General features: G+C 53.4%; 1 protein-coding gene across 1 annotated transcript in view; it reads right to left on the bottom strand.

The window, feature by feature from the left end:
- The window catches only part of SUPT5H (SPT5 homolog, DSIF elongation factor subunit), a 46,522-nt gene that overhangs the window by 18,196 nt on the left and 1,212 nt on the right, over positions 1-27,114 (bottom strand). Inside the window, exons 2-19 of the mRNA XM_015418789.1 lie at positions 24,468-24,571; positions 19,636-19,794; positions 19,433-19,498; positions 16,762-16,773; positions 13,997-14,066; positions 13,126-13,194; positions 12,948-13,013; positions 12,683-12,713; positions 12,472-12,540; positions 11,379-11,666; positions 10,007-10,072; positions 9,540-9,610; positions 8,188-8,293; positions 7,602-7,695; positions 7,239-7,375; positions 6,041-6,196; positions 3,755-3,901; positions 1,783-1,929 (exon numbers count right to left, since the gene is read on the bottom strand). Coding sequence (XP_015274275.1) covers positions 1,783-1,929; positions 3,755-3,901; positions 6,041-6,196; positions 7,239-7,375; positions 7,602-7,695; positions 8,188-8,293; positions 9,540-9,610; positions 10,007-10,072; positions 11,379-11,666; positions 12,472-12,540; positions 12,683-12,713; positions 12,948-13,013; positions 13,126-13,194; positions 13,997-14,066; positions 16,762-16,773; positions 19,433-19,498; positions 19,636-19,794; positions 24,468-24,549 — 1,836 coding nt within the window. The 5' untranslated portion in view covers positions 24,550-24,571. The remainder of the gene's footprint in view (positions 1-1,782; positions 1,930-3,754; positions 3,902-6,040; positions 6,197-7,238; positions 7,376-7,601; positions 7,696-8,187; positions 8,294-9,539; positions 9,611-10,006; positions 10,073-11,378; positions 11,667-12,471; positions 12,541-12,682; positions 12,714-12,947; positions 13,014-13,125; positions 13,195-13,996; positions 14,067-16,761; positions 16,774-19,432; positions 19,499-19,635; positions 19,795-24,467; positions 24,572-27,114) is intronic.

Here is a 27,114-nt window from a genome sequence, read left to right as displayed (position 1 = left end):
CCAGGCTCAATCCCCGGCATCTCCAGTTAAAAAGGACCAGGCAGGAGGGGATGGAAGAGACCTCCACCTGAGACCCTGGAGAGCTGTAAAGAGGGGCCGTGGCTCAGTGGCAGAGCCTCTGCTTGGCATGCAGGAGGTCCCAGGTTCAATCCCCGGCATCTCCAGTTAAAAAGGACCAGGCAGGAGGGGATGGAAGAGACCTCCACCTGAGACCCTGGAGAGCTGTAAAGAGGGGCCGTGGCTCAGTGGCAGAGCCTCTGCTTGGCATGCAGGAGGTCCCAGGTTCAATCCCCGGCATCTCCAGTTAAAAAGGACCAGGCAGGAGGGGATGGAAGAGACCTCCACCTGAGACCCTGGAGAGCTGTAAAGAGGGGCCGTGGCTCAGTGGCAGAGCCTCTGCTTGGCATGCAGGAGGTCCCAGGTTCAATCCCCGGCATCTCCAGTTAAAAAGGACCAGGCAGGAGGGGATGGAAGAGACCTCCACCTGAGACCCTGGAGAGCTGTAAAGAGGAGCTGTGGCTCAGTGGTAAAGCCTCTGCATGGCATGCAGAAGGTCCCAGGTTCAGCCCCCGGCATCTCCAGTTAAAAAGGACCAGGCAGGAGGTGATGGGAAAGACCTCCGCCTGAGACCCTGGAGAGCTATCAAGAGGGGCCGTGGCTCAGGGGAAGAGCAAATGCTTGGCTATGAGCCACAAGGCATAGATAGGGACTCTCGGTCTGGGGCAAGGGATGCTCTGTATTCCTGGTGCAGGGGGGGGGTCAACAGTGGGAGGGCTTCTGGTGTCCTGGCCCCACTGCTGGACCTCCTGAGGGCACCTGGTATTTTTGGCCACTGTGTGGCACAGAGTGTTGGACTGGATGGGCCATTGGCCTGATATCCAACATTGGCTTCTCTTAGGTTCTTATGAAGAGGAAGAGGGAGAGGAGGAAAAAGAAGAGGAGGATGAAGAAGAAGAAGAAGAGGAAGAAGAAGAGAGGACGAGGAGGAGATTGGATTTATACCCTGCCCTTCACTCGGAGTCTCAAGAGAGGTTTACAATCTCCTTTCCCTTCCCCTCCCCGCAACAGACACCCTTCTGTGAGGTAGGTGGGGCTGAGAGAGCTCTTTCAAGGACTGCCCTTGAGAGAACAGCTCTGAGAGAACTTGTGACCGACCCAAAGTCACACCAGCAGCTGCATGTGGAGGAGGAGATGATTGGATTTATACCCTGCCCTTCACTACCCAAAGGTGTCTCAGAGCAGCTTACAAACTCCTTTTCCTTCCCCTCCCCACAACAGACGCCCTGTGAGGTAGGTGGGGCCGAGAGAGCTCTTGACAGAAACGGCTCTTTTTCAAGAACAGCTCTTGTCAGAACTATGGCTTGCCCAAGGTCATCCAGCCAGGTGCAAGTGGAGGAGTGGGGAATCAAACCCGGCTCTCCCAGATTAGAGTCCACGCACTTAACCACTACACCAAATGGGCTCTCTGTGGCCCTCCTCTGCTGAGTCGTCCTTGGTGGTCCCCCCCCACCCGAGTACCGACCCTGGTGAGTTCCCGAGGTCTGACAAGATTGGCCCAAACTGTGCCGCCTTCCCTCCCTCGTCTTGCCTCACGCAGGGCCAAACCGACAGCCCTGAGGTCGAGGGGAGAAGAGCGCGGCGGCGGCCACAGCCCGTGCCATCGGAGGCATGCACCGAGAAGGGGTGGCCCTGGCGTTACAGCGACACCCCGGCGGGGTAGGCTACCTCCACACAAGCGGGGCTCAGAGCCCTGAGAGGCTGGCCCGCTCAGCCCCTCCTCACCGAGTGCGGCCCGTCTATCACTTTCACGATGTCCTTCACGTGGATGTTGTTCTGCTCGGAGTCCAGGGCCACCGCGAACCGGTTGTCCTTCTTCCGGTTCACCGCCTGGTGCCTGACCGTCACCACCTTGCCGTGCTTGTTGAGGACCTGAGGGACGAGAGGAGGCTTGGAGGGAAGGGCGGGGCGAGGAAGGAACCCATAACCAGCCCCATCAGTCTCCAGCTTGGAAACTCATTGGGGGGGGGGGGCACGAGACCCTAACGAGGGGGGCCATGGCTCAGCTTTTGTTTTGCATGCTGAAGGCCCCAGGAACAGTCCCTTCTGCCACCAGGAATGGGAAAGACCTGGCTCAGCCCAAGACCCTGGAGAGCTGCTGCCAGTCCAAGCAAATAAAACCGCCCTAGATCGGGGGTCCCCAACATGGTGCCCGCGGGCGCCCTCCAAGGATTTCGAAAAAGTGAGCTGGGCTAGGTGAGCCTTTTGGCCAGCAAGGCTTCTGATTGGCTGTCGGAAGGGGAAGAAGAGATTGGATTTCTACCCCGCCCATCATTTGGAGTCTCAGAGTGGCTGACAATCCTTCCCCTCCCCACCTGTGAGGTAGGTAGGGCCGAGAGAGCTCTTTCGGGGTCTGCTCGTGAGAGAACAGCTCTGACAGAACTTGTGACTGACCCAAGGTCACACCGGCAGCTGTGTGTGGAGGAGTGGGGAATCAAACCCCGGTTCTCCCAGATAAGAACCCGTGCTCCTAACTACTACACCAAACTGGCTCTCACTGCCTTAAGGAAAAAGAGGCCCGCTTCTAATGTGAGGAGGCTGATGTAATAAGACTGACTGATTGAAGAAGAGGTGGAGATTGGATTTATACCCCGCCCTTCACTACCCAAGGGTGTCTCAGAGCGGCTTACAAACTCCTCTCCCTTCCCCTCCCCACAACAGACACCCTGTGAGCAGTGTTCCCTCTAAACTGTGGAGTCCTGTGAGCAAAAATCCCACTTTGTGAGCTCCTGGCCTTAAAGTTGTGAGCGAGCATCAATTAGTTTGCTCTGAAGCCATCCTTCCTGAGCTAAGACAAAAATGTGTGAGCCAGAGGCTAAAAAACTGTGAGCTAGCTCACCCTAACTCAGCTTAGAGGGAACACTGCCTGTGAGGTAGGCAAGGCTCATGCGAGAACAGCTCTGGGAGAACATGTGACTGACCCAAGGCCACACCAGCAGCTGCGTGTGGAGGAGGAGTGGGGAATCAAACCCGGTTCGCCCAGATTAGAGTCCGCCCTCTGAACCACGACACCAAACTGGCTCTCAATTTGACTGGAGTGCCGTTAATCTCAAGAGCACCAATCATGCGGTATCTTCCAGGAGGGACCACGATGGGAGACTTGATTGGCTGTGCCGATTATTAAAAACATCGCTTTGGCGGCTGCCGGCTCCACAGCACGAGGCTCTTCACCGTGTGACCGAAACTACGCCACGGCAGCCGTTTGGTGCCTGCGTCGACCACCTGGTGCCAGAATCCCTCGGGTTTCTCAACGTCCACACACGGCTTATTTCAAGCGACTTGTCATTATGAATCACCAAAGGGTGGGGGGGGGTAGCCTTCTGGCCCAGATCTGTGTTTCGTGAGGTCACTGTTTTGCACAGAAGCCCCCCTCTCCCCGCACCCGGCCTACAGACCACTCACACACTTCCATTTCAATACTCCCCCCATCAGTTTTTTTTAATCTCCGTGCATTAGATCAGATGCTTCCACTCCCAAAGAGAAACAACCCCCAATGGCTAAATCTGTGGTTTGACTGCCCTGCAGGCTCTTCTGTTTACAAAAAGGACACTTAAGTGGTGAGTGGCTGGGCTTCCGGGACTTTGTGTCCTGATACGCGGGCCACCGTGTCCTCAAAGGACAAGGCAACGCGGCTCTCCTCCGAAAGCACGACCACGGTGGCAGTCGTGGAACTCTGACGCACGGCGCGCACACCCACCTGGAACGTCTCCCGCCCCAGGCGGACGATGACCCCGACCGTCTGGGGGTCCAGCTGCACCAGTTCCCCCCACTCGTGCTGGCCGCCCACGTCCACGCCGGAGGCCGTCTCTGAGCAGAGCTGCAGGTCCCGGGGAAGGACTTTGAGCTGCAGGAGGAACAGAGGCCGTGGGAAGGAGGGGCAGGGGGCGACGGTGGAAAAGACCCTTCCCGCTTGGAGCTGTGGGCCTCGGCTAGAGACCAGGCGGCGGCTGGGCCAGGGGCACGTGTGGTCTCCCACTGCCCACCATGGAACCTCAGGGCACGTAATCGGCCGCTGCTGCTTTTATCGCAACGGCCATTTAAACAAGTCTACGCAAACAGAACCAAGAGGGGGCTCGGGAAGCCTCCCCGCCCCCCACCCCGTGATTGTGTCATTTCTTCCCCGGAGGAGACCCCAGTGTTTTGCTGCTGGCAAAGAAAGAGGCCGGGATAGTCGAGGTCATGGCGATCTCGTAAAAAAGAGGTGGACCGGCTGGCTGGGATTTGGAAAGGGCACGGCGCCAGGCCGCAAAGGCAAAGGCTGCGGGAGGCGCAGAGCAACGGCCTGACAAACAAAGCTATTAAAAAAAAGGGAAAAAAGAGGCCAAACTGAGACATAACGAAGAGCGAGACAAGTGGGCAAAATCCAGAAACGAAAGTCACATAAAAACCTTTTGTTTAAAGTAACCGAGACCGGACAGCACAGCACACACGCTTTCCAGAACTCAGAATTAGCACCCTTTCCCTATCTCTGCTTTTTTAGAAGAAGGAGAAGAGATTGGATGTATACCCCACCCTTCACTACCCGAAGGTGTCTCAGAGCAGCTTACAAACTCCTTTCCCTTCCCCTCCCCACAACAGACACCCTGTGCAGTGGGTGATGCTGAGAGAGCTCTTGACAGAAACTGCTCTTTTTCAAGGACAGCTCTTATCAGAACTACGGCTTGCCCAAGGTCATCCAGCCAGGTGCAAGTGGAGGAGTGGGGAATCAAACCTGGTACTCCCAGATTAGAGTCCGCGCACTTCACCACTACACCAAACTGGCTCGTTTTTAAGAGAGCCATCCTGACGAAGGAGCCCTGGAGAAGTCAAAAGCCTGTGCCTTGTGATGGGCTATTTCGGACAGCCTTGACCTGTTTGCATCAACGTTGCTAATTATTAATATTAATGAAAGGTATTCAATGGCTTTTGCTTTTGGATACACCAGGCCTGTAATTCTGTGGAGTCCAAGACAGGATGGGGTACAGAATTGCAGCTGCTTACAAAAAGAGCAAGTTTCCAGCCCTCGCAGTAGGGAAGAGATGCTCCGATACCCCCGCTGGTATCTTAGAAACCACAGCGAGGATAACCAAGAGGTTTTTTGGGTTGGGGGGGGGGGGACCCACAAGCAGATGACACAAGAATAAGGCAAAACAGCTATTCTGTGTTGCTGGAAAGGAAAAGTGCTGTCATAGGATTTTGTATGTAGTCTTGCTGATGTTTTTGTGAGAGAGCTCTTTCCAGAACTGCCCTTGAGAGAACAGCTCTGAGAGAACTTGTGACTGGCCCAAGGTCACACCAGCAGCTGCATGTGTAGGAAGAGAAGAAGAGATTGGATTTATACCCTGCCCTGCAGTACCCAAAGGAGTCTCAGAGCAGCTTACAAACCCCTTTCCCCTCCCCTCCCCACAACAGACACCCTGTGAGGTAGGCGGGGCTGAGAGCGCTCAACTGCCCTTGACAGAACAGCTCTGAAAGAGCTTACGACTGACCCAGGGTCACACCGGCTGCCGCATGTGGAGGAGTGGGGAATCAGACCCCGGTTGTCCCAGATTAGAATCCATGCTCCTAAGCACGACACCAAACTGGCTCTCTAATTGCTCATTTATACAGGTCTTGAAACTGGCAGCACCAAGCCGCAACCTTACACATCACCATCGATTCAGGAGGGGTCGCCGCTTTGATCTGAAGCAGCAGAACAGAGTCGGGAGTCCGGTGGCACGTTGAAGGCCAACAAAGTTGAATCCTGGGTAGAAGCTGTCGGGTGCGTGAACACTTCTTCAGATAAAGTGCTCGCGCACACAAAACGTTATACCTAGAATTAAACTTTGCTGGTCTTAAAGGTGCCACCGGACTCCGACTTGGCTCTGTATCACCAGAACACTTCAAGGAGCAAGTCCCACCATTGCTGTGGGCTACTCTGCCCTCTCCTGCCTCCAACAGAGCTCCACCCCGCCTGCCGCCGCCCCCCCCACCCCGGTTTCCACTCTGCCCGGCTGCTGCTCACCTCGTGCATCGTGAGGTCTGAGAAGAGGATGATGAAGTTCTCCTCCACGCGCACAATCAGGCCCGTGTCCCCCTCGAAGTGGCCGGCGATCACCTTCACGTGGTCCCCCATCTTGAAGTACTTCCGCAGCTCCTGAGCGGGGAACTCCAACATGTCCTAGGGAGAGAAGGAAGGAAGGACGCATGGGTGGTAGGGGGAGGAGGAAGAAACAAACTCCAAAGCCAGTGGCCGCTCGACAGGTGGCAGGGAGACCCAGCCGTCACGTGCAAGGGTTGAACATCCCAAACTTCCACCAATGAACCATTCAGGCTTGTAAGGAGACCCGTGTCTGGTCACCTATGGTGAGTCGGAATGGATTCCCAGGGGTACCTGGAGGGCCATCCTCTCCCATGTGTTCCTGCCCAGAAATTAAGATCACAGGGAGAGACCCTCCTGACTGTCTCACCAATCAAAGAAGCTCATTTGGTGGGTACATGAGGCACGGCCTTTTCAGTGGCAGCCCCACCATTATGGGAAGGCCTCCCCAGGGAGGTGCGCCTGGCCCCCTCGCTTTAGGAGGCAGCTGGAGACAGTTTTATTGAGGACTGCATTTGGTTAAAAGCAATCCTCAATCGCAATTTAATTTTGCTTCATGTATTCTTAACGGACTTCATCTTATAGATTTTATTCATCCTGTAAGCAGTGTCCCCCTCTAAGCTGAGTTAGCGTGAGCTAGCTCACAGCTTGTTAGCCTCCGGCTCACACATTTACGCCTTCGCTCGGGAAGGAGGGCTCCGGAAGAAACTCATTTGTGCAGTCGCCAAATCGCTGGCTCACAAACTTTAAGGCCAGGAGCTCACAAAGTAGACGTTTTGCTCACGAGACGCCACAGCTTGGAGGGAGCATTGCCTGTAAGCCACCTTCAGCTCAGGAAGGAAGGAAGGAAGGAAGGAAGGAAGGAAGGAAGGATCTTTATTTCTGTGAGCCCTCTGTGGCCTGACGCTGGCACACAGAGGCAGCTTTGAGAGACCGGTCTGCATAGCTGGAAAAGACAGCTGTTGGCAAGCGAGATGCGAAAGGCAGGTTTCTTCTACAGTCCGCAAAACTCACTAACAAGGGCTTGTCCCCTGCATTACACATCAGGCTATCGTGTGGGTGGGGGACACAAGGAAACCCAACCGCCCGCTCGCAAGCCACGCGCCAGAAGCCGGCCGGTCACCTTGAGGTCCTCGTGCTTCGGCATGATGGTGATCTTGTTCCCGTCCACACTCAGGATCCTGCCCTGCAGGTTGATCAGCTCCCCTTCGCACACCTCCACGTTGTCTCCGGGCTGGAAGTTGTGCTCCCGCTCCTTACCTAGGGCGACAGGAAGAGGAGGGAAGCCGTGCCACGGGAATGACACGCCCGGCGCGGCGCTTGCTGTCGAGGAGAGGGGCGAGGCAAACGTGCAGCCCGTGGAGAGGCCCGAGGGAACCGGACATAGTCACGCCACCTTCTCTCAAACCTCGGAGGCTGGAGGCACGCTCCCGCGGCTGCAAGGGGGACGGCAGGAGGGGGCGCAGGTCACTCGGGGGCGGCCTACCTGTGCTTTCCATGACCACCTCCAAGTCGATCCCTTCCGGCTGGTCTTCGAACTTCTCCAGCTCGGACAGGGTGGGCTTCACCCCTTCTGTGATCTGAGGCCCAGAGACAGGGCAAGAAAAAGGGGAGGAGGAACAGGAGATGGAGGGGTTCGGAACCAGAGACACGGGGACCCGCACAAACATGGGGCCTGGGCGGGCTTCAAAGGCTTCCCCGAATTTCAGTCTCTCTCTGCCTGACAGGTCAAGGTTAGTAGAAGGATCGGGGTTATCCCCGAGGTCTGTAGCTTCTAAAACAACCCAGCTCTTTGGGAGCCCCTGTGAGTTGATTTTTTTCCTTTTTACACGAGGTTGGAGGATGGTTATGCTGTCAAGCTGTAAAGTCTAACTTTTAGTTGAAAGAGGCTGAAAGGAGCTCGGGGAAAAAACTTCTAAAGCTCGGGGAAGAACAGGAGCCCGCGGCACACCTCACCGAGCCCCTTCATAGCTCCCGTTTATCCCTTCCCGGTGCCCAAGCCTGATTCTTCCCCCCAGCCCCGCAAGAGCCCTCCCCCTCCCATGGCATTCCCCCGGGGGCCCCGTCCTCACCACAGCAGACATGGCAAAGCTCTTGAAGAGGAAGCCCTTCCGGCTGTAACGATTCCCTTCAAAGATGAGGAAATCCCCGTCGGAGGCTACGTCTCCGCCCAGAGACCTGGAACAAACACATGAAGCTGCCTTAGGCCAGATCAGACCCCCCCCCAGTCCATGAAGGGCAGTATCGCCTGCTCAGACTGGCAGCTGCTGTCCAGGGTCTCAGGCGGAGGTCTTTCCCATCACCTCCTGCCTGGTCCCTTTTAACTGGAGGTGCCGGGGATTGAACCTGGGACCTTCTGCATGCCAAGCAGAGCCTCTTCCACTGAGCCACGGCCCCTCTTTACAGCTCTCCAGGGTCTCAGGCAGAAGTCTTTCCCATCACCTCCTGCCTGGTCCTTTTGAACTGGAGATGCTGCCGGGGACTGAACTCTGGGACCTTCTGCATGCCAAGCAGAAGTTCTTCCATGAAGAAGAAGAAGAAGAGATTGGATTTATACCCCGCCCTTCACTACCCAAAGGAGTCTCAGAGCGGCTTACAGACTCCTCTCCCTCCCCCTCCCCACAACAGACACCCTGTGGGGTAGGTGGGTCTGAGAGCGCTCTCTTGAGAACTGCCCTTGAGAGAACAGCACTGAGAGAACTTGTGACTGACCCAAAGTCACACCAGCAGCTGCATGTGGAGGAGTGGGGAATCAAACTCAATTCTCCCAGATTAGAGTCCGCGCAGTTAACTACTACACCAACCTGGGCTCAGAAGAAGAGGAGGAGGAGGAGGAGGAGATTGGATTTATGCCCTGCCCTTCACTACCCGAAGGTGTCTCAGAGCAGCTTACAAACTCCTTTCCCTTCCCCTCCCCACAACAGACACCCTGTGGGGTAGGTGGGGCTGAGAGAGCTCTGACAGAAACTGCCCTTGAGAGAACAACTCTGAGAGAACTTGTGTCTGACCGAAGGTCACCCCAGCAGCCGCATGTGGAGGAGTGGGGAATCAAACCCGCTTTTCCCAGATTAGAGTCTGCGCACTTAACCATGACACCAGACTGGCTGAAGCCACAGCCTCTCCCCAAAAAGAAAAAGGGGCATTTGGATGTCTGCCGGAACAGCAGCAATTGCAGGCAGTGGGACGAAGGGAGACCCAGCCGTGTCTGTGTCACGGAATCAGGTCAGTCTGCGCCAGCTCGGCGGCCTGAAGGGGAACTCGGCAGGCCGGCGTGCGATCCCTCATGGGGCAGCCCCGGCAGCAGTCTTTGCTCCGCCAGGCACCGTCCCTACCCCACACCCCCTCCCTGGCTTTTCACTGCCCATCGCCGGCCCCAGCTGCCGAAGCCCAGGTCACCCCGGGCCCCTCCTCTCCGGCTGCTCACCGGATCTTCTCGGCGTCAAAGAGGCGCTGCGGGGGGCGCTTGAACTTCTTCTGCTTTGAGCGCCACTCTTTCTGCAGTGGGAGACAAGAGGCGGGTGGGGGGGCTCATTCCCAGAACTGGGAAGGGCCCCCCACACACACGCTGTGGCCGCGCCCTCCGACGACGACTCGGGAAGGGCTGTTTCAGGGAGGAGTCAATGAGAGAGGGCCTCCCCTTTCCAATGGAGCACCACCGGAACCTCGTTAGAAAGAGGTTACCCCAACACTGGCCTGCACAGACCGCGCTCCTAAGAGCGGCGCCTGCGGTTCAACACACCGGCCCGTTAAGACAAGCAGCCCCCCCTCCCACTAATCGGGGAGGTGGGTTTGGGGCCGCCAGGCAGCAGAGCAAAGGCCCGGGAACACCCGACAGAACGGGAGGTCATCTGTTATCGGGGAGGGGGGGTGGGTGGGAGATAGCCAACATACCACGCTCTCACGGGCTTCGATGCGTTTAAAATCAATGCGCGGGATCATCTTCAACGAGATCTGGTTCTTGTTCGCCGCCGCCCCCCCGACAACCCCCCCCCGGCGGGGGGGGGGGGGGGGCAAAAAACCCCAGCATTAATGGATTGATTTGATTTTTACCCCGCCCTCCCCGCCGGGGAAGGCTGAGGGCGGCTTACAGAGAAAACGATAGTTAAAACAACAATATAAAAATCAATATCAATATTTCTTAATATTTAGAATCCTAGAGTTGAGGGGCTATACAGAGGCCATCCAGTCCAACCCCCTGCTCAAGGCAGGATCAGCTCAAAGCATCTCTGATACGTGTTTGTCTGGCCGCTACTTGAAGGCTGCCAGGGAGGGGGCTGATTCCACTGCTGAACAACTCTGACTGTCAAAAAGTTTTTCCTAAAACCCGGCCGGTACCTTTCAGCCCATCCTTTAAACCCATTATTGCAAGTCCTGTCCTCTGCTGTCGACCGGAACAGCTCCCTGCCCTCCTCTAAGGGACAGCCCTTCTAATACTTCAAGAGAGCAATTGCTGAGCAGTCACCCAAAAAGAGTGATTAACACGTGGAATTCACTGCCACAGGAGGGGGTGGCGGCTACAAGCATGGACAGCTTCAAGAGGGGATTAGATAAATATCTGGAGCGGAGGTCCATCGGTGGCTCTTAGCCACAAGGTATAGATAGGAACTCTCAGTCTGGGGCAAGGGATGCTCCGTATTCCTGGTGCTTGGGGGGCGGCAACAGTGGGAGGGCTTCTAGTGCTGGACCTCCTGATGTAACCTGGTATTTCTGGCCACTGTGTGACACAGAGCATTGGACTGGAGGGGCCATTGGCCTGATCCAACATTGGCTTCTCTCTTACGTTCTTATGAATTGGAGAAACATACGGAGCAGGGGTCCATCAGTGGCTATTAGCCACAAGGGATAGATAGGGACTCTGGGGCAAGGGATGCTCTGTCTTCTTGGTGCTTGGGGGGGGGCAACAGTGGGAGGGATTCTGGCGTTCTGGCCCCAGTGCTGGACCTCCTGATGGCACCTGGTATTTCTGGCCACTGTGTGACACAGGGTGTTGGGCTGAATGGGCCATTGGCCTGATCCAACAATGGCTTCTCTTATGTTCTTATGAATTGGAGAAACATACGGAGCAGGGGTCCATCAGTGGCTATTAGCCACAAGGGATAGATAGGAGCTCTCAGTCTGGGGCAAGGGATGCTCTGTATTCCTGGTGCTTGTGGGGCGGCAACAGCGGGAGGGCTTCTAGTGTCCTGGCCCCACTGCTAGACCTCCTGATGGAACCTGGTATTTCTGGCCACTGTGAAAGAGTGAAAACCCGCTCTGCTTTGACCCGCTTTGGGAAGGGCCCCGAGGGAGCGGCTCTCACCTGAGCGATGTCGTCTTTGTAGATGCCCCTCTTGAGCCGGACCCAGGACTTGGGCTTCAGGTTGGTCACCTCCTTCACCACCTTCAGCACGTCCGTCATCTCCTTGATGGGCACCATCTGCTGGTTCCAGTAGCCCATCCGCAGGTTGCCCACCCCCTCAATGGCCTGCTTCACGTGGGTCTGCTTGTAGGCCTCCACATAGATGTAGCCCTTCACATGCTCGGGAGCCACGACCGACTTGATCTGCAAGGGCTGGGGAGCAAAAGGGGCGGGGAGGGGGGCTGAGCCAAGGGCAGGCTGGGACAGGGAAGGTCCCAACCAGAGCCTGGAAGGACGGCAGGATGGCCGCGATTCCGGGGTATGAGCTTTCGACCTGGTGGGCTCCAGAACCCGCCCATGAAAGCCAGCAACTGCAACGAACAGACGTAAAGGCCTGCCTGGAACTTCACCACCGCATGCCTCACCCTCTGCAAGGAGCAGACACGAAGCTGCCTCCTACTGCATCAGACCCCCAAGTCCATCAAAGTCGGTCTTGTCTACTCGGACTGGCAGCCGCTCTCCAGGGTCTCAGGCAGAGAGGTCTCTCCCATCCCCTCCTGCCTGGCCCTTTTCAACTGGAGATGCTGTCCTTTGATTTAATTTCAACATGTTGGTTTTGCTCCGGCCTTCTGGGGCAACAGAAAACAACGCCGCACCATCCTCCGTACGGCAGCCCTTCAAGGACTCGGAGATGGTTCTCATATCACCGCTCAGTCGTCTCCTCTCCAGGCTAAATTTATTTATTTTATACCTTGCACCCTCTCCCCCACGGGAGGCATGGGATGTCTGTGAACGAATGACTTTTCATTCCCCGTACGCCGTCAGGGAGCAGCCCTGCAAGGTTTCTGTGGAGAGAGCCCCACCCCATGCGGGGAACACTGAACCATTTTCAGCCCTGACCCGCCCTCCACAGTGGGACCAGCCAAACACAGTTTTCATCAGCACTGAGAAACAGAAGCTCAGCACATCAAGAACCGGAGCGCCTGTATTCTGGGACTCCCTTCATTTCCCCACTTACAGTGTCAGTGAACTGGTAGGCGATGAACTTCCGCATCAGGGCGATGGCCGTGGCCCGCTCCTCTCCGATCTGGGGGGGGGAGGGGGAAACGTGTTAGAATGGAAACCATGTTCAGCGGCCAAACGGCTCTACCCGACCCAAAGGCTAAGGCGACCCTGCTGGAGCAGAGCCCAGAGGAGGGAACGGCTGCCTCGGCCTGTTGGCGACTTACCTTACATTTCACTGTCCAAAGATTGGGATCCCTGGATGGCGGGAGAAGAAAGCACATGTCAGCATGCCGTGCCCCAGATCAGCACTGCCCATTCCTTGTGGCGGGCCAGAGGGCGCCTCAGCCACGCCTCTTTTGCCGCTGTCCTCCCTACAGTCCCTCGTCTCACCCCGCCACTCCACCCCACCCACCACCTTCAAGGTCCAGTCTTCCCGCAAACGCCCCCCCCCCCCCCACACAAACACACACACAAACACAAGGTCCTTACTTGACGCCGGGAAGCAACTGCTGCTGCGTGATGTCATCGGAGAGCTCGTCGGAGCCGCCGTACACCCTGGAAGGGGCAAAGAGGAGAGCGGTGAGCTACCTGCGGTGGAGATGGGAACGCCACTGAGAAGGCGCCGACGCGCACGGCCCGCGGGGCAGGGCAGAAGCCCCATACTCACGTCTCTCCCACAGAGGATTTGGCATATTTCTTCATGTAGTACTCCCCCAACTCTTCCTCTCGCTGGTCCCTGAAAATATCCGGGGGGGGGGGGGGGGTATTAGAACGGGGAGGTGACGGGAAGGCACATCAGCCAATCCAAGCTCGTTCATCTGTCAAGCTGGCTGCTACTAGAGCCAGGGCCTTTTCAGTGGTGGCTCCATACTGGTGGAATGAGCTCCCGGAGGAGATCAGGGCCCTGTGGCATCTTTTATAGTTCCGCAGGGCCTGCAAGATGGAGCTCTTTCACCAGGCATTCAATTAGGAGCCACCACCCCACTACCACCAACATCGGTGGCTATGGATTGGCCCTGGCCTGGAGAATCTGCCGCACTACCGCGCAATGCCAAAGACCACGGAATTAGAAACACTGGTTGTATGTTATACAAATTGAACTACTGATAGACGATCATCAGCACTAGCGCTCTGTTTATTGGACTGTTTTAAATGTTTTAGAATGTTTTAATCCTTGTATGGTTTTATGGTACTGGGTACCAATTCTGTAAGCCGCCGTGAGCCCATTTGTGGGGAGGGCAGGGTGTAAATAGAATAATTTTTTTAAAAAAAAAATCTCTGGGGGTCCCAGATTCGAATCCCACCTCGGTCCTGAACTCATTGAGTGAGTGGCCCTAGACAAAGAGGTGGGCAAATGAGACGACCCCCCCTCCCCCCAGCCATGGGAGCTAAGACCCCATACAGGAAAACAAGGTGCTAAAAGGACATTTAACGGGAGAAAGGCGAGAGAGACCAGGCCCCGTCTGCAGGCTCACGATTCTCTCGTTCCACTCCCCGTCCTCCCAACCTGGCAGCTAGTCCCCTTTTTAACCGATTACCTCCATAAGTTCTGCAGTCTCCGCGCCCCGGAGCGGTCCTCGTCCAGAACCACGTTATCAATGTTGGACGCTGGGAGGAGAGACAGAAGTTTCAGACGCGGAGGACAAAAGGGAAAGGTGGGGGGCAAGGCAAGAGCCAAGGGGTGTCGTGGACAACCAGTGTGGGTTGGGGGGGGGGCCTGTCAAGAACATTCAGAACAGCAAACAAGTCTGAACCGTTTGCAGTGCCGAAGTCCCTTTCACTCTGTGGTCATTCCGACGCATCTGCCCACTGAGACAGGAGGAAAGAGAGAAAGACAAAGAAATAAGACAGGAAGAAAGAAAGAAAAGACGCACCTAAGAGAGTCTGGGACAGCCCCTTCGGATTAGGAGCACCTGGAAAACACCCCTGCGCGTCCCCTGCTGCTTCTCGATGGCAAAAGCCTCAGGACATGAAGCCGCCTTCTGCTGAGTCAGACCATCACTCCACCCAGGTCAGTATTGTCCGCTCGGACTGGCAGCCGCTCTCCAGGGTCTCAGGCAGAGAAGGTCTCTCGCATCACCGCCTGCCTGGCCCTTTTTAACTGGAGGTGCCGTCGGGGATTGAACCTGGGACACTCGGCATGCAAACCCACAGGCTCTACCACTGAATCACAGCCCCTCTTTGCAGCTCTCCAGGGTCTCAGGCAGAGGTCTTTCCCCGTCACCTCCTGCCTAGTCCTTTTTAACTGGAGATGCCGGGGATTGAACCTGGGACCTTCTGCATGCCAAGCAGAGGCTCTGTCACTGAGCCACAGCCCCTCTTGACAGCTCTCCAGGGTCTCAGGCGGAGGTCTTTCTCATCACCTCCTGCCTGGTCCTTTTCAACTAGAGATGCTGGGGACTGAACCTGGGACCTTCTGCATGCCAAGCAGATGCTCTACCACTGAGCCACGGCCCCTCTTGACAGCTCTCCGGGGCCTCAGGCGGAGGTCTTTCCCATCACCTGCCTGGCCCTTTTTAACTGGAGATGCCGGGGATTGAACCTGGAACCTCCTGCATGCCGAGCAGAGACTCTACTGCTGAGCCACGGCCCCTCTTGACAGCTCTCCAGGGTCTCAGGAAGAGGTCTTTCCCATCACCTCCTGCCTGGTCCTTTTTAACTGGAGATGCCGGGGACTGAACCTGGGACCTTCTGCATGCCAAGCAGAGGCTCTACCACTGAGCCACGGCCCCTCTTGACAGCTCTCCAGGGTCTCAGGCGGAGGTCTTTCAACCGGAGGTGCCGCCGGGGATTGAACCTGGCACCCTTGGCATGCAAACCCAGAGGCTCTGGCACTGAGCCACGGCCCCCTCGGATGCTTCGGTGGTCTCCTGATGACAGCACTCCAGGAAGAGACTAGAGCCCAGCTCTCCCTGGGCACTGCAGGCACGGGGAAAAGGAACAAACGGCGTCCAGAGCAGAGCCCTTGAAAGCGGTCTGAGACCCAAATGCGGCTCTCGGGCAGAGCCGCCCACCCCAGCCTAGTTAAACTGCGGAACTCGCTGCCACAGGCTGCCGTGAAGGCTGCCAACTGGGAAGGCTTTTAAAGGGGGGGTTGGGCTAATTCACGGCAGGCTGGGCTATCGATGGCTTCTAGTCACGATGGACATCCACTCCCTCCAGTAGCAGTGGCAGTCTGCCTCTTTAAAGTCAGTGTCAGAGAGGAGCCGCGTTGGGTCTGCAATAAAAGAGTTAGATTCGAGTCTGGTTTCACCTTAGAGACCGACAAGATTTTCACGGTGAAAGCTTTCGAGAGCCAAACCACCCTTTGTCAGAGACTTCAAAGTCAGTTAAACCTAAAGACAACTGTAGAACTAGTCGCTCAGGAGCACGGGGCGGGGGGAAGCGGGGAGAAGTGCTGTTGCAGTCACTCCGCTCGTGGGCTTCCCAGCGGTAGCTAGTCAGCCACTGTGAGACACAGGACGCTGGGCTAGATGGGCCCTCAGTGGTCTGACCTAGCAGGGCTCTTCTGGTGTCCTTTTCAGGGGAAGGCCTCGGCCTCTGTACCCTGTTGTTGGACCTCCCGAGGAACTGTTTGGCCCCTGTGTGAGACAGGATGCTGGACTAGATGGACCCTCACTGGTCTGTTCCAGCAGGGCTCTTCTGGGGTTCTTATAAAGGACTCGGCCTCTGTGCCCTGTTGCTGGCCCTCCAGAGGAACTGGCGGGCCCGTGTGTGAGGCAGGAGGCTGGATTAGATGGGCCTTTGGTCTGATCCAGCAGGCCTCTTCTTATATTCTTATCAGCAGAAGGCCTCGGCCTCTATGCCCTGTTGTTGGCCCTCCAGAGGAACTGGTTGGCCCCTGTGGGAGACAGGAAGCTGGACTAGATGGACCCTCACTGGTCTGATCTAACAGGGTTCTTCTGATGTTATCAGGGTAAAGCCTTGGCCTCTCTGCCCTGTTGTTGGCCCTCCAGAGGAACCAATTGGCCACTGTGTGAACAGAACGCTGGACTGGATGGGCCTTTGGTCTGATCCAGCAGGGCTCTTCCGATGTTCTCAAACGGTGACAGACACCGCAGGGAAGTTCTGCTGCAGGTCACTGAGTGGGTCACGTCCCTTTGTACCTGCTCCCGGACCTCATGCCCTGTCCCCACATCCTGCCAGGGACGAAGCCAAGTGGTCGAGCGTGCTCCGCTCTCCCCTCCCCTCCGAGCACGCGCCATTCAAGAGAACCCACTGGACTGGAAAGAAGCAGAGAAGCAAGGCTGGCGAAGAGGAAAGGAGCTGGAATGAGAGGAGGAAACCAAAATCCTTTTCTTACCTTCAATCTCTTCTGCTCATGAAGAGGTGGTGGTGGTGGTGGAGGAGGAGGGCGGACAGTATGAGCCAAATAATACCATCAAAACCAACCACAGGGTGGGGGTGAATGAGGGACAGAAAAGCGGAAGGAACAAAATTAAAACGTGGCATGGACCAAGCGGAAGCGAATGAAATGCATGTCGCTCCAAAGAGAAGCCACCAGGCCGGGGAGCGCCAGCAAGAGGCGGAGCCCCCGGGGAGAGGTGGGGACCCAGAGGTTGAACAAGCACCTGGCCATTTGCCTTTTTCTTCCCAACAGCTACCCCGGGGGGTGCCGGCACTAGAGATGTGAAGGCCCAGAAAAAAACCAGAAAAATTTGGGGGGAAACCCAGGTCCCCCCCCCCCCCGTTTTTTCCATGAAGCCTTTTTTTATTTTTGTCCGAAAAATTGGGAAAATTGAAAAAAGAAAAAAAAAATTGATTGTGGAACGTTTTATTTTAACATGATGAATAAACTATTCTAAGACAAGGTGTTCAAATGTTTTCCAAATCATTTCTAAAAAATATGTATGGTATCAGATTAATCTAATTTCTGTGCACTGAGGACAAGCAAGTCCTAGGTTACAAACTGAACTCTCCAATGGATAATGACAGACACAACAGAGTATCTGCAGAAGCAGACTGAAACTGATACTGATAATTACAGTTCAGAAAATGATTCTGATTAAATTTCAAGCCCATTCATTGACAATTAGTCCCACACTCCCTTCTATACACTTCTCCCCGCTTCAATTCTTTTTATGAGAATGGGTTTTTTATTTTTATTTAATACTGTGGAGAGGAAATATGAATAATTGTTACTTCTGGATTTTTAAAAATTGTTTCGTGGAGGTTTTTTGTCTGTTCCACATAAACTAGTAAACAATTCAGGAGATTGTTTCTGAGCCCGTTTGCGGGGAGGGCGGGGTAAAAATGCAAAAAATCAATCAATCAATAAATAGTTGCTCCACTTGTTACAATTACAAATAAATATTATTTAAAAAGTAAATTCTGTTTGTGATAACTGTATGGATACACTATATTTTCAATATGCTAGTTGTGATCATTTCATGCCAAGCAAAATTGTCCATAGTTATATTTTATGTTCCTAAAGTAACAGAATGACTTTCAATGTGGAAAAGAAAATTGAAGTGCTAATGTAGCATTTTTTTTCAATTTTTCCAATAATTTCCATTTATTTCCGAAAAAAACCTGGAGGTTTTTCCAAGCTTCAAAATTTCCAGAAACTTTACATCTCTAACTGCCACATCTCCATCAATAGTGAGCTCCTACACCTTGCCGTAACCATGAATCTTATGAATTTTCTGACAAAGCGTCAGGGGAGGATTTGACTTGCTTTGCTGTTTCGGTCTTGGGACACTGAAAAAGAAACTCTACCTCTCGTAGACGCTTAAAAACGTGACTGGAATCCCCCGCCACCCCCCCCCCCCCCCGAAAAAAGGTCTTCCAGTGTTAAGGATCTGACTGATCGGAGAGAAGAATAAGTACGAAGTACAAAGACATCAAACTACCGAACCACCTTAACTTGGTGTATCCCTGATCTTGGAAGCTATATACGAATAATTCTACTGACACAGTCAAAGACCAAGAAAAAAAATAACAAAAACTGTGTACCGACAGATGGAGACAGACGGATATAGAAAATGTGTGGCACGTTCCCTCTTGAATTTTGATACAGAACAGACTGGAATGTTGGTTCTTTGAAAAAGCTGCAGGGCAATACGAGACCGCCGTTAACCGACACGCTCTTAGAGAATCTTCAAGATCTTCTCATTTGGAACCATCCTTCCGGAGCAACGATTTGTACACTTATTGGACTCTTTGCGCCATTCCTTGGTTTGTTATTTACACAACTGTGAATGTATGTCTATGATGTTCTTCTGACTGCCGGAGGAGTTACCATTAGAGATATAGTTTGTTTAGTCATTCTTTATTCGGCATATACATTTCTATTGTGTTGTAACATTGTTGGTACACAGTTTTTGTTATTTTTTTTCCTGATCTCGGAAGCTAAGCAGGGTCGGCCCTGGTCAGTACTTGGACGGGAGACCGCCAAGGAAGTCCAGGGTGGCTACGCAGAGGCAGGCGATGGCCAACCGCCTCTGTTCTTTCTTGCCCTTACCTGGATGGCCCAGCCTAACTTGATCTCGTCAGATCTTGGCTGTTAAGCAGGGCTGGCCCTGGTCAGTACTTGGACGGGAAACCGCCGCAGAAGTCCAGGGTGGCTACGCAGAGGCAGGCGATGGCAAAACACCTCTGAACACCTCTTGCCTTGACCTGGATGGCCCAGCCTAACCTGATCTCGTCAGATCTCGGCTGCTAAGCAGGGTCGGCCCTGCTTAGTACTTGGGAGGGAGACCGCCGAAGAAGCCCAGAGTGGCTACGCGGAGTCAGGCGAGGCCAAAACCATCTCTGAACACCTCTTGCTTCAAACACCCTACGGGGTCACCACAAGTCAGCGATGACTCGACGGCAGGGAAACGAGCGGGAAACGATCCACGCCTGAGTCTGAGGACTCACGGCCCGTCAGGATCTGCCCACCTCATCCTCAGGACTAACGGGTAGAAGGATGCCCGTGGGTCTCAAAAGGCCTTGTGTACCTGTGCGGACGACACGAGAACGGACAGTCTCACCTTTCTCCAGGATGTCCTCCGCCCCATCCTCCCATTGGTCCTCGTCTTCGTACTCATCGTCCACATCTGATGGGAAAGAGAAAGGCCGGCTTAGATCAGCCCCAGCCCGGACCTGGCAACGAGGAGGCCCGTTCTCCGAAGGAACGCCAAAACGGCTGGCCCGGTGGAGCGGCGCCAAGTGGCGGGGGAGGAAGGCTGTTTACCCGCTTCGTCCAAAATGAAGCCTCCGTGCCTGGGTTTCTTTGCCGGCCGATCGTCGTCGTCTTCCTCCTCCTCCTCGTCATACTCGTCTTCTTCCTCCTCCTCCTCTTCTTCCTCCACTTCTTCTTTCTCGCTGCCTACGGCGCTGACGCGTTCTTCCGGTGGGTGTCGGGGGGGGGGGGGGGGGAGAGAATCTTTACCTTTGGTTTCCAAACCGCGGTTGGCTACTTTTCAGATCCTCCCCTCCCCAAAGCGGCTCGCCGAAACATGGAGGCCGTGTCCTGGTTTTTCAAGACAGGTCTCGCTACGTCAGGATGTCAGCGTCCTTCCTATGACAACATGCTTAGAATCTTCGGCAGCCTCTCACACCCTTACAACTATTCACTAGCCAAAGAAAGGCAGGATGATGTTTTTCAAAGGGAAAACTGGAAATTTCGGAGCGAAATTCCACAGAAATAGTTAATCTTTTGGAATGAGTGAAATGCTTTTTAGACAAGTGTTGCTCAAAATGTACAGGATGAAGACTTTTAGCGGTGACAGTCTGTGGCATTGGATAATGGCAGGGGTCATTTCCTGCAGGAGCGCACAGGAGCGGCGCTCCGGCAGTAAAAAGCCCAGGGGGCAGGCACATGCAACAAGCCCCACCCCTGCCCCCAGCAGCCCTCAGTCAGAGCAAGAAGCAACCAGGTAAGTTGCAGAGCGCCCCCGCGGGCCCCCGGCCCAAAACAGTCCAGTGGCACCTTTAAGACCAAGTTTTATTCAGGTACAAGCTCTCCCTCCTCTGTGAGGGCAGATCTGCACATGTGTCCCCCCCCAAAATAGCTAGCAATCCAAAACAGTCCAGTGGAGCCTGAGCGGTGGGTGTTGCCTTCTGACACACTTCCGTTGATGCCAGGGGGTGTGGCATATGCAAATAAGTTATGCTAATGAGTTATGCTAATGAGCTCCTGCACCTCTTTTTCTACGAAATGACCCCTGGATAATGGTAACCCTTGTGCGTACTGTAGACATATACTAAACATATTCAAAGACTCACTGTTCAAATGTGATTAATCTCGTCCACAGTTACTATGCTCTGATCCGCAGGATGATAACTATATTACTGAAGAGTTCAACATTTTACATGTTATGAACTTGTACTGAAATATGCTACTCATCCCATGGTGACTGTACAACTGTTTCAGCTCAAATAATATATATTTTTAAAATTACTAGTGTCTACCTCACGGCTTCCATACTGTCCTCTCTCACACGTGCCCAAAACCAAGATATTTCCACTAAAGTAGCACAGGTTGCAGCCAGTGTTCCCTGTAAGCTGAGTTAGTGTGAGCTAGCTCACAGTTTTTTTAGCCTCCGGCGCACACATTTTTGTCTTAGTTCAGGAAGGATGGCTCCAGAGCAAACTGATTTATGCAGTAGCCAAATTGCTCGCTCACAACTTTAATGCCAGTAGCTCACAAAATAGAATTTTCCAGGCAGGCAGGGGTGGGGAGAGGCAGGGAGGAAGCAACTTACCCTCCCTCTTCTCCTGCCTCCTCCTGGCTGAATAAGGGCCGGAAGCGGGGCGGCCGGAAGCAGGGGGTGGGGCTTCATCATGTGCCCCGCCCCCCCGTACCTCACCTGGGGGAACTGCGTTCCCCCACATTCCCCCCCGAAATGACCTCTGATTCAATGTATTAGCACTAGCACTGTATGAGGCTTTGCTTTATCTCATTGTATTTAATTTTAAATTGTTTTTATGTGAATGTACGGTCACCTATAGACCAATTATGTAAGCCGCCCTGAGCCCGCTCGCGGGGTAGGGTGGGGTATAAATTTAATAAATAAAATAATAAATAAATAATTTGGCAACCCTACCACTTCATCTCCTGCTGGTGACTGGAGGGACACACACCTGGCAACCCTATTTGGAAAAGGGGACCTCTGGATAAGGCCAAGTTCGGTGTAGTGGACTCTAATCTGGGAGAACCGGGTTTGATCCCCCACTCCTCCACATGCAGCTGCTGGAGTGATCTTGAGCCAGTCACAAGTTCTCTCAGAGCTGTTCTCTCAAGGGCAGCTCTGGGAAGAGCTCTCTCAGCCCCACCTACCTCACAGGGTGTCTGTTGTGGGGAGGGGAAGGGAGAGGAGTTTGTAAGCCGCTCTGAGACTCCGAGGGAAGGGCGGGCTATAAATCCAATCTCTTCTCCTCAAATAAGACTGATGATTAGTTACCTGTGCTGAATGAGAAATGGACTCCGGATCATAAAACTACGACATTTTATGATCTGTTTATCTTATTTATCCATTTACATTGCTTCTAATCTGTCTTTCGCAAGGCAGATTACACAGGCTGAGTCGATACAATTGATGGAGGGGACATTCAGGGAACGAGGCAACCGGAAGTCTAGAAACAGAACTGGAGCAAAGAATAAGCATTAACATGAACACATTAAATGATGACTGGGGGGGTCAGAGCACCTTCCCCGCGAGGAAAGGCTGAGGACTCTCGGACTCCTAAGTTTAGAAAAGAGGTGACTGAAAGGGGGACATGACCAATGTTCCCTCTAAGCTGTGGAGTTTTGTGAGCAAAAATTCTAGTTTGTGAGCCTACTGGTGTTTAAAGTTGTGAGCGAGCAATTTGGCTGCTGCCTAAATTAGTTTGCCCTGGAGCCATCCTTCCTCAGCTAAGACAAAAATCTGTGAGCTAGAGGCTAAAAAACGGTGAGCTAGCTCACACTTACTCAGCTTAGAGGGAACACTGGAAATGATGGAGGTTTATAAAATTATGCATGTGGTGGAGGGAGTTGATAAAGAGAACTTTTCCCCCCTCTCCCTCCCCAAATTCTAGAACTCGCGGACATTCAATGAAGCTGACGGGCAGTAGGTTCAGGAGGGACAAAAAGGAAAGACTACTTGACACAGACAGTGATTAAAATGTGGGATTCACTGCCAGAGGACATTATGATGGCCAGAGGAATAAACAGCTGTCAAAGTGGAATAGACAGATTCAAGGAGGACAAGTCTGTCAATGGCTACTAGCCATGGTGGCTGAGGGGATCCTCCACATTCAGAGGCACTAACCCTCTGAATCCCAAGCCCAGGAGGCAACGTCAGGGGAAAGCCTCAGCCTCTAGGCTAGGGTTGCCAGTCCCCAGATCCAGGTAGGGGTTCCCCCTGGTTTGGGGGGCTTTTGTCTGCCACCGGCCAGTTGGCCAGTGGGGTAAACCCCGCCCCCGAACAGTGACAGAAGAGTCTTCACCCCAAAAGTGGCATCATCACATCAGGGACCTCATGTGGTGGTGCTCCAATCTGAGGGCAAAATTCTATGGTTTGAAGCCAGTTTTACCATAGTTTTGCCAATGCAATGACATCACTTCTGGGTAACATCATTGTGTCGGGGACATCCCAGAACACCCTCAATTCACCCACCGATGTGGGACCTGGGGACTTGGCAACCCTACTCTATTCTCTGTTGTTGGCCCTCCAGAGTTAAGTAAGTAAGTACTGGGAATATTACTATTTCCATTTATAGTCCACTTGGGACCAAAGGCCGAGTCACAACTCTTACTAGAAAACTAAGGAATTTCCACTTCTACATTCCATAAATACAACAAATAGTGCAATTGTATATGGTAACTACAACTTGGATACTATAAAAATATACTCTGACACTTTTATGGAACTTTAAAACTTTTTTAAATCTTGGAAGTTGAGCAGTGTCAGCCCTAGCTAATATTTTTTGAAATTTCAAGAAACTCTACATCTTAAAAAAACCTGTGTCACCATACCTGCAAAAAGCCTTTTAAAAAGTATGTCAAAAGAGAAAGGTGAATGCATAAGTATTTAAATATTTGAAAGGGAGTCACTTTGAGGAGGGCAGGGAGCTGTTCCTGTTGGCAGTAATGGGTTTAAATTATGGGCGGAAAGGTACCAGCTAGATATTAGAGGGAAAATATCTACAGGAAGAGTAGTTCAGCAGTGGAATCGGCTGCCTCGGGAGGTGGTGAGCTCCCCCCTCACTAACAGTCTTCAAGCAGCAGTCTTGGCCAGTGATGGCGAACCTTTTAGAGACCGAGTGCCCAAACTGCGACCCAAAACCCACTTATTTATCGCAAAGTGCCAACACGGCCATTTAACCTGAATACTGAGGTTTTACTTTAGAAAAAACAACTCATACCTTAACTTAAGATGATCCAAACAAAGTAAGGAAAGCAATCCCAAATGCTTTCATTGACTTAAAATTATTTGGCAGAGAATTCGACACTTTAATGATGGTCTGGGCCTGGCTGGGGCGATGGCACGCGTGCCCACAGAGAGGGCTCTAGGCTGATCCTGGACTGAGTAGGGGGTTGGACTAGATGGCCTCTATGACCCTCCAATTCTATGATTCTATGAAGACATCAGCCGCTTTACTATTCCCATAAGCGACAATTCCACTTTTCTGAGAGGGGTCAATATTTCCCCTGCTTCCCTTTCGTGACTACAGCTTGAAACAGACAGAGCATCCTTCTTCAAGGATAAGGCTTCCACAGACTGGCAAGTACCAGCAACCTCTTCCTGTTAGCTTCTCGTTGCCCCCAATACCTGCTTCCCTTTTCTCCTTCAAGGCTGTCTTCCTTTTAGCACAGGTGCTCCCTTGCCAAGCTTCTCCACGCCCGCACCTTTATGCCCAATGACTGTAGATCAGCGGGTCCCCAAGTATGGACCACGCAACACCCCCTTTAACTGTTCAGAGACTAGCCCAATGGTGGGCCTAGGCTCTCCCGCAACTTTTCTGGGGTGCTCAAAGACACCATGTTTCCTTGAGCAGGCAAGGCATGCCGGTGTGCTTTCTTCCCTCCCGTCAGACTTACCTCGTTTTCCTCGACCTCTTCGGCTTCACTGCTTCGCTCGCTCTCATCTTCGGAGAAATTGCTGTCCTCGCTATCAGACATGTTGGCAGTGCTCTTCTATATCCTGAAGGGGGGGGGGGAACCCAAACAAATTGTATTACAAAGAATCCCTGCCCTAGAATGCAGCAACGCAAAATCGCTACGACGCTTCTGCACGTCGAAGCGGTGTCTTCACAAAGACGAGGCTGCAAAATAGAAAAGCGGAGGAAGGTGCGTGGTACAATAGTCCCAGGGTAAAGCCGACACAGAGTTCTTGGGTTCCCACAAATGCACTACAACAGTTTAGCAAAGAAGTACTTCTCACGCTGCGAGGAAATCTATTCCATGGAGGAACTGCTGACACAAAGTTCTTCCTAATGTTTAGCCAAAAACTCTTCTGATTTCATTTCAATCTGTTGGCTCTAGTCCAGCCTTCTGGGGCAACAGAAAACAGATGCTCCCAGGGACAGCACCTGGAGCTTCCTGCATGCCAAGCGAAGGCTCCGCCCGCCCAGTGACATTGCAAAGTCAGGTACAATTAGCTCCGTAAGCGTCTCACCTCTGACCGGCAGCAGGTCTCCAGGGTGAGAAACACCTCTCCTGCCACCTGCAGATCCCAGAACTGGAGATGGTGGGGCTGATAGGGCTTCCTGCCTGCAAAACAGGAGCTCCATCTAGGGTTGCCAAGTCTGGCTTGGGGGAAACCTGGAGATTTGGGGGGGGGGCAAGGAGGATGGCGTTGGGGAGGAGGCACAGCAGGGTAAACTGCCATGAAGCCCAACCTCCGAAATTGCCATTTCCTCGGGGGTGGGGGACTGAACTGCCAAATTCCAGGTGCGCTTAAATAATATGAACAAAACAAAACTCATGCACAATATTTCAAGAGATTAACCCTTCAAAGACCCGAGAAGGGTGCACAGAAACGGGATTCTTCCGCAGTCAAGCCTTCATGTTGTGAACGTGACAACTCCTTGCCGCGTTAATCTCTTGAAATACCGTGCACGAGCTGTGTTTTGCTCACGTCACTCAAGCATCTGACTGTATCGTTCCTCTACAGCAACTGACGCTTACACGTAGACAAGTTACACGTTTCGTTTCAGTCTCAATATACAATTTAGTGTACACGGTGCTTTAGCATCTGAACACTGCCTTCCACGCCGCGGTCGTTCTGTTGTAGTGATAACCTCCAGGCGAGGCCCGGAGATCTGGAATTACAACTGATCTCCAGGCGACATCCACCACCCCCACCCCCGGGAGAAAAATGGCTGCTTTGGAGAGTGGCATCATACCCCACTGAAATCCCTCCCCCTCCTCCACCACCCTAATCTCCAGGAATTTCTGAACCTGGAGTCGGCACCCCTAAGCCTCAGCCACTGAGCAACAGCAGAGTCTCTTTTTTCTCTCTGCCTCAGGTAGAGTTGCCAACTTCCTGATGGCAGCTGGAGATCCCCTGCTATTGCAACTCATCTCCAGGCGACAGAGATCAGTTCCCCTGGAGAAAAGGGCTGTTTTGGAAGGTGGACTCCCTGGCTTTTGACCTCACTGAATCCCCTCCCCAAACCCGGCCCCCTCTTCAGGCGCCAACCCCAACATCTCCAGGTATTTCCCAACCCAGAGCTGACAACTCTACTCCTGGAATTGCAACTGATCACCAGACTACAGAAAAGAATCATAAGAGTTGGAAAGGGCCACAGAGAACGTCTAGTCCAGTGGTGGCGAACCTATGGCACGGGGGCCAGAGGTGGCACTCAGAGCCCTCTCTGTGGGGCACGCGTGCCATCGCCCCAGCCAGGCCCAGACCGTCATTAAAGTGTCGAATTCTCTGCCAAATAATTTTAAGTCAATGAAAGCATTTGGGATTGCTTTCCTTACCTTGTTTGGGTCATCTTAAGTTAAGGCATGAGTTGTTTTTTTCTAAAGTAAAACCTCAGTATTCAGGTTAAATGGCCGTGTTGGCACTTGGCGATAAATAAGTGGGTTTTGGGTCGCCGTTTGGGCACTCGGTCTCTAAAAGGTTCGCCATCACTGGTCTAGTCCAACCCCCTGCCCAATGCAGGACCAGCCTAGAGCATCCCTGGCAAATATTCGTCCAGCCTCTTCTTGAAAGCTGTCGGTGAAGGGGAGCTGACCGCCTCCCCAGGCAGCCGATTCCACCGTGAAAAAGCTTTCCCTAATACCCAGCTGATACCTTTCTCCACTCCAAACCCGTTGCTTAGGGTTCTCTCCTCTGCTGCCAACTCAAACAGCTCCTTGCCCTCCTCCCGATGACGGCCTTTCAGAAATTTAATGAGAGCAATCATGTCTCCCCCTCAGTCTCCTCTTCTCCAGACTAAACATCCCCAAGGCCCTTAAGCCTTTCCTCGAAGGGCTCAGTCTCCAGACCCCCCGATCACCCTTGCCGCTCTCTTCCGCACCCTCTCGGTTCTGCCCACCTCCTTTTTGAAGCGAGGCCAACCAGAACGGGCACACAGGACTCCAGGTGCAGCCTGACTAAGGCAGTCTACAGAGGGGCCACGACCTCCTGCGGTTTCAATGCTGTGGTTCTTTTGAGATAACCCAAGACGGGGTTTGCCTTTTTTGCCGCCGCATCACACTCGACGGCTCATAACCAGTTTACGGTCCACCCTT

The sequence above is a fragment of the Gekko japonicus genome, unplaced genomic scaffold (genome assembly GCF_001447785.1).
Source record: "Gekko japonicus isolate JY-2015 unplaced genomic scaffold, Gekko_japonicus_V1.1 scaffold1198, whole genome shotgun sequence".
Classification (NCBI taxonomy): domain Eukaryota; kingdom Metazoa; phylum Chordata; class Lepidosauria; order Squamata; family Gekkonidae; genus Gekko; species Gekko japonicus.
This window is presented reverse-complemented; position numbering and strand designations above follow the sequence as displayed.